This window comes from Equus przewalskii, chromosome 1, assembly GCF_037783145.1.
Source record: "Equus przewalskii isolate Varuska chromosome 1, EquPr2, whole genome shotgun sequence".
Taxonomy (NCBI): domain Eukaryota; kingdom Metazoa; phylum Chordata; class Mammalia; order Perissodactyla; family Equidae; genus Equus; species Equus przewalskii.
Window position 1 is genome coordinate 94,003,355 of NC_091831.1, and position 6,302 is coordinate 94,009,656.

Genomic DNA, 6,302 nt, shown 5'->3' on the forward strand with positions numbered 1-6,302 from the left:
ACGATGATTTAAACTGCCTGAAGTATTGTATCTTGCTTTTATCTGTTTTATAACATACTGGGGTTCTACTAAGAGCACAGTGAGAAAAAAGTTCTGATGCCAGAAGAGACTGTAAACCTCCGTCCAGTCTATGTTAGTTATTGATTCAGAAGCTTACCAGAAGTAGCAGGATCTCCAAGTGAATTGTGAATCTGACTGAATACTCCATCCACCACATCAGAAAAAAAGGAAGCTGTGTCCTGGGGGCTCTCTGCCACAACTGTTTGGAGAAAATGTCTTTGAAATTCAGCCTCCTCTGTGCGGAACACAGTGAGAATTGCAGCATTGGTAGAGAGGGGGGAAATAACTCCAGTGATGGGGGACCAGCCTTCACCAGGGTCCACACTGGCAACCTAGAGAAGAAGTTCTAATTAGTTGAGAATAGCGTTGTCATATGCCTAAAGGAGAATGTAGCTTAGTAAAAAGACAGAATGACAGTTTACCTAACAATTATTAATATAAAAGAGAAAACTGTGGAAAAGACAGACTTGACGGGTATTAGGGCTAGAATTGAATTTACTGATCATATAGTCCTAATCCCTTAATTTACAAATAAGAAAAACCTAAGGTTACCAAGAATATTTACTAAGTACTTATTATGTGCTTATTATAACTCACTGAACCCTCACCACCACTCTGAGGGAAAAATGATTATTATCCCCATTCTACAGAGGGGGAATTGAGGCTGAGGAATAAGTAACCTGTTTAAGGTCACCCAGTTAGTAAGATGCAGGAGCCCAATGTGTCTGACTTCAAAACCCATGGTGTTAACCATGAGGCAACACCACCACGTAAGAGGTTTAGTCATGCGCTGCATAACAACATGTTGGTCAATGACGGACTGCACACACAACGGTGGTCCCATAAGATTAGTACCATGGAGCCTAGGTGTGCAGTAGGCTAGAGCAGCTGGGTTTGGATAAGTGCACTCTATGATGTTTGCACAATGACAAAATTGCCTAACGATGCATTTCTCAGAACGTATGCCCATCATTAAGCGACGCATGACTGTACCCAGATCACACAGTGGGCAGCAGAGCTGAGACCTAACCCAGAACACCTGATACCCCGGCCCAGCGCTCTTTCCATCAGAGCAACAACTCTTACAATAATTTCTGTTCAGATGACTACCCAGTTTTTCTCTAGAACGTTTTGCGATGGGATCCAGAACATAGACACCTTTTGCAGTTACAAAGGCACAAGACAAAGTAAGGTGAGCAATGTGCTGGAAGTTTAAAAATAACCCTCACCTTTAAATCAAATCCGGGTTATCTGTGCGTTTCCTTTCAGAAGACACAATAGGACATTTAAAAAATAATGAGAAATCACCCATCCCTTCACCACCCAAACATAATCATTCCATTTGCCCCCCTGCGTTTTTTGCTATGTGAATATAATTTAACTTAATTGGATTCAAGATACATGCAATTTCATAAACTGTTTTTTCACTAATGAGCATTGCTGTCACGATGCTATGATGAAGACAATGTTATCTGCAAAAACATATTAGTTTCACTGAGACTACACAGGCATACCTCAGGGACATTGAGGGTTCAGTTCCAGACCACTGCAATAAAGCAACTATCACAATAAAGCGAGTCTCATGAATTTTTGGGTTTCCTAGTGCATATAAAAGTTTTGTTTACACTGTACTGTAGTCTCTTAAGTGTGCAATAGCATTATATCTTTAAAAAAGTACATATTTTAATTAAAAAAATACATTATTGCTTAAAAAATGCCAACCATCTGCTGAGCCTTCAGCGAGTCATAATCTTTTTGCTGGTGGAGGGTCTTGTAAAAAATGCAATTTCTGTGAGCGCAATAAAGTGAAATGCAATCAAACAAGGTATGCCTGTAGCATGTAGGGCAGTGCTTGGCATTTCATAAGCGCACTTATTTCGCTTTACCAGTGTGTTATTGGACAAGAATAACTTAGCACGTAGACGATACCTACCAGGTATAACTCATCAGCAGCCAGCCTGCTCACCAGCTGCTGAAATAACACCCTCTGAGCTGATCTGTCCTCCAGACTGTGCAGCATCCAGCTATCAGTGCCCACGGTGCTGCTCATTGGGAGAAACCAGTGGGCCACTGTGCCTTTTAGAAAAATTCTGACTGGTTTCTGAAAATGTCTCTGATGCATGGCCAAGGGCTCTAGGATGACTGCCCATGTTTCTTGAATCTCTTTGCCTATTAGAAATAGAGAATATTAAAGTTCTAATATAAGAAATAGTTATCAAAAATAGATTTAACAGTAACAAGAAAAGATTAAATTGTCCGTTGAGGTGCTAGTGCTGTCACTTAGCTCTCACCTCTTTCTATGGCCAACAGGCTAGCCCAGCAAGTTCACTCCGTTCTACGGGAAAAGCTGTATATGAACGGAATTACAAGGGCGTGACTCAATGTCAGAAGTTCTCAATAATCATGACTTAGAAATAAGTATTCAAGCAACACTCACTCCTTACAAAAAAGAAGACTCTGGTTCTCAAATCCATAAAATACAGTGCATTGTGTCTTCTGAGGAGGTTAAACTCTAAAGACTGTGTATAATGAAACTGCTTAAAAAAAACTACTCTTGAAATGTCCTTAAACTGCACATAATGTATAACATAGTTTTATGCATAAATCCCTACATAGTTATTACTTCCGTAGGAGTATATAATGTGCTCAGAAATGAGATTCATTATATGGTGAATCACATGGTAAAGCAAATTTATGAAGGTTCCAACATGCTGGCTCTTCCCAGTAACAAGCACCATTTTCAGCTTCTGTTGACTAATTTCTTATTTCTTCTCTTAGTCAATCATTGTTTCTCTGTGGTCTTCAGTGTATTAATCTCTTCTGTGAGGCAACGAAATCTTATTAGCTGAGGCACTTGAACAAAACTATCCTTCTTTTCAAACACTTAGGAAAGTCTCTAAAATCATTCACTTGTTCTTTTTATATGGCTGGCAGTTGTGCACCAGAGTTCAATCCTTTCTTGTGGTATTTCTGATTTTGCTTAGACATTTTTTTCTTGGTGAGGAAGATTGGCCCTGAGCTAACATCTGTGCCAATCTTCCTCTATTTTGTATATGGGTCACTGCTGCAGCATGGCTTCATGAGTGGTGTACGTCTGCACCTGGGATCTGAACTCAGGAACCCTGGGCCACTGAAGCGGGGCACGTGAACTTAACCACTATGCCACCCGGCTAGCCCTAGACATCTTTTAATTCTTTCAATTACAAGCATTAATTGAGTGCCTAGGCTGCTGGAAATTCTAAAGAAGTTAAAAGCATGGGTCTGAGGCCGACCCAGTGGCACAGTGGTTAAGTGCACACGTTCCGCTTCTCAGCAGCCCGGGGTTCGCTGGATCAGATCCTGGGTGCAGACATGGCACCACTTAGCAAGCCATGCTGTGGTAGGCGTCCCACATAGAAAGTAGAGGAAGATGGGCATGGATGTTAGCTCAGGGCCAGCCTTCCTCAGCAAAAAGAGGAGGACCGGCAGCAGATGTTAGGTCAGGGCTAATCTTCCTCAAAAAAAAAAAAAAAAAAAAAGCATGGGCCTACCTTGAAGAAATGAATGTACCTATGACCCAAAAACTCCCCAAAATATTATTTTCCTACCTTCGACAGGGAGAAATAACGTTCCTTCCATCGATGGAAATGAAGCTTCATACTCAGGAGAATTATAGAGCAAACAGTTTAAAGTGGAGTCAGCTGGCAGAGCTGAAATCCAGGAAGAGAGGTGAGGCGCACACAACAGCTTTCTTTCGCTGCTGGGCAGTGTCTCCCCAGCTTTAGTGACATCCTGGCTGAAAGTGTCGGCCGGCAAGATGGTGCCTCCTACGTGGTGGAGCAGTTCACACATTGTCCAGTACCCAAGGTGGTCTGGGGACTCCCACAACTAGAATAAAAATTACAAAGAACCTCAGGTTACTGTAAAGGAGGCACTCATAAGTGAAGCTAAGGGAAATCAGGAGAAAGGAAAGCTGGTACCTACATTAAAGGATCAAACCACACAATGAGCGTATTTCTTAACCCAATCACAAGTAATGCCAGCACCCCATTACTCTACAGCCCAAGAATATATTTACTACATAATATGCCTTCAAGAAAGTGTCCACTTAGTGAAAAGAGCACTTGGATCCTATTTTTTCGTCAAGGAATAGAAGTGATGCAAGTCGCTGGGGATAAATCATAAAATGTTAGAGTCAGAAGGAATACAAAACCAGGATACATGAGTAAAAATAATTCTGTCCTACACAACGAAACACAACACTAGCTGGGGATGATGGAACCATCGCTGATGTGCCCACCCCAGGGGACTATGGGGACCAAAGAGGTCTTCCCAGTCCTCCCGTCATGCTCCCGCCAAAGCCCTTGTCATCTCTTGCCTGGACTCTTACTGTAGCTTCTGAAGTCTGTGTCCTGCCTCTAATCTTTCCCCTACGTGGCTCTAAGAAGCATCCTTCCAAATCACACATCTGCCTATCTGTTCATTCTGTCAATCTTACCTGTTTAATCTACCTTACCCCCTAAAAAGTACACTCCACGAGGGCTGACCCCCACATCCCCAGCACCTGATACAGCGCACAGTAGGCGCGCGACGTAGTGGCTTCTCAAGGAGTATCTGTTGACTAAATGGAGCGACAGGAGGAAAACGGTAAAAACACATCCTTGTGCCGGCACTTAACTGGAGCAGGGGCCGCATGGTCTCAAGAAAAACCCAAATCAGCCCTTTAGGACTGGAGGTACCTAAGAATTGATTCATTAGGTCAACGATTATCTACCCAACACGGACCATGTCCAGTACACATCTGGAGGAGATGCAGAGACGTCAGACCTGGTGCCCAGGTATCTGAGACGAGAGGGAAGACGAGAGATGCGCGCAGCTGGGACATCCTGGGGAAGGGGGACGTGCGGCACAGAGGGGACGAGACGCAGAGGTGGGGACGGGTGGCGGCCACCTGGGCAAAGCCTTACAGGATGGGGAGGGTTAGGCCGGCACAGAAGGGGAGCCCCGCATTCCAGGCCCCCGATCGGCGCAGGACAAAAGGGGGCGGCTCCAGGATGTTGGCCCGGGGCCGCGCAGAGGCCAAGTCAAGCCTGGGTGAGAGCCCCCTGCCCGCGTGGACTCTGCAGGTACCGGGCCCTGCGGATCTCAGCGTGTGCCGTCTGCTCGCGACCACAGGCCCTTCCCTCTGAAGGGACCCACACCGGTCCCGCTGGGGGTCTGGGGCCGCCGCTCGGGGTCCCTGCCAACCCACCTGCGGCCGCTCGGTGGTGTCCACCCAGTACAGGGTGACCCTGCGGGCGCCCATGACTTCCTGCAGCTTCCTGGGCAGCAGCTGCTCCAGGACCTGCGCGGGGGCGGGCGGCGGGCGCTGCGCCTGGGCCTCGCTGCCGGCCACGAACTGCAGCAGCTCCCTCCGCGAGTGCGGGCAGGGCGCCAGCAGGAAGACCCCGTGCGCGAAGCCCCCGAGCGCGCCCGCCGCCTCCCGGGCCTCGCCCTCCACGTCCAGCAGCCTCCTCCCGCGGCTGCGCAGCGCCGGCTTCGCGGGCGACGAGAGCTCGGGCCGGTCCCACTGGTAGTCCAGCAGCGCCTCGGTCAGGGCTCCGCGCGTGTGGGCGGCCCTGGGCGCTGGGCCCGGCAGGTGGCCGCCGGGGGCGCCGGCTGCGAGCCTGGCCTCCAGCGCCGCCTCGAAGTCCTCCCAGGAGCGCGCCCCCAGCTCGCGGAAGTCAGACGCGCGCGACGGTCGGCCCCGCGCCCCCTGCGAGTCGAAGAACTTGAAGGTCCAGCGGACCCTGGCCAGGCCGAACCGGCAGCTCAGGTGCGTGAGGAGGCGCAGGGCGGCCCGCCGGCCCGGGCTCCGGCCCGCGGCCCCCCCCGCGGTGTCCAGCAGCAGCAGCACGTTGTGACAGCAGGCCATGGCGCCGCGCGCCGCCCTCCCCTAGGCCCGGGCTTCAGGGAGCCGGCGCCATTCACTGCTCCCCTCAGGGGCCCTGCTCGAAACGCTCCCGCGCTCTTCAAGAGCTGCTGCCATTGGCGGAGCCAACTCCCAAGGTCAGCTCCTATTGGTCGCTTGCCTTACGTGTGTTACGTGGGCAACTTCCATCCTTGACGCTGATTGGAAGGGCGGTGGAGCAAGCCCCTTCTTGATTGGTGGAGTGTGTGACTGTGGGCGGGGCGGTCAGCTCCGAGAGAAACTTGACATTCATTGGCCCGGGCCCTTGTTTTAAAATTTAAAGAGATGGTGCTTCGGGGGCGTGTCGTGAAGT

General features: G+C 49.0%; 1 protein-coding gene across 1 annotated transcript in view; it reads right to left on the reverse strand.

Moving 5' to 3' along the window:
* The window catches only part of TICRR (TOPBP1 interacting checkpoint and replication regulator), a 37,130-nt gene extending 31,089 nt beyond the window's left edge, over positions 1-6,041 (reverse strand). Inside the window, exons 1-4 of the mRNA XM_070617505.1 lie at positions 5,291-6,041; positions 3,648-3,927; positions 1,994-2,229; positions 158-392 (exon numbers count right to left, since the gene is read on the reverse strand). Of these exons, the coding sequence (XP_070473606.1) occupies positions 158-392; positions 1,994-2,229; positions 3,648-3,927; positions 5,291-5,953 (1,414 nt within the window). The 5' untranslated portion in view covers positions 5,954-6,041. The remainder of the gene's footprint in view (positions 1-157; positions 393-1,993; positions 2,230-3,647; positions 3,928-5,290) is intronic.
* Positions 6,042-6,302: the final 261 nt, after the last annotated feature.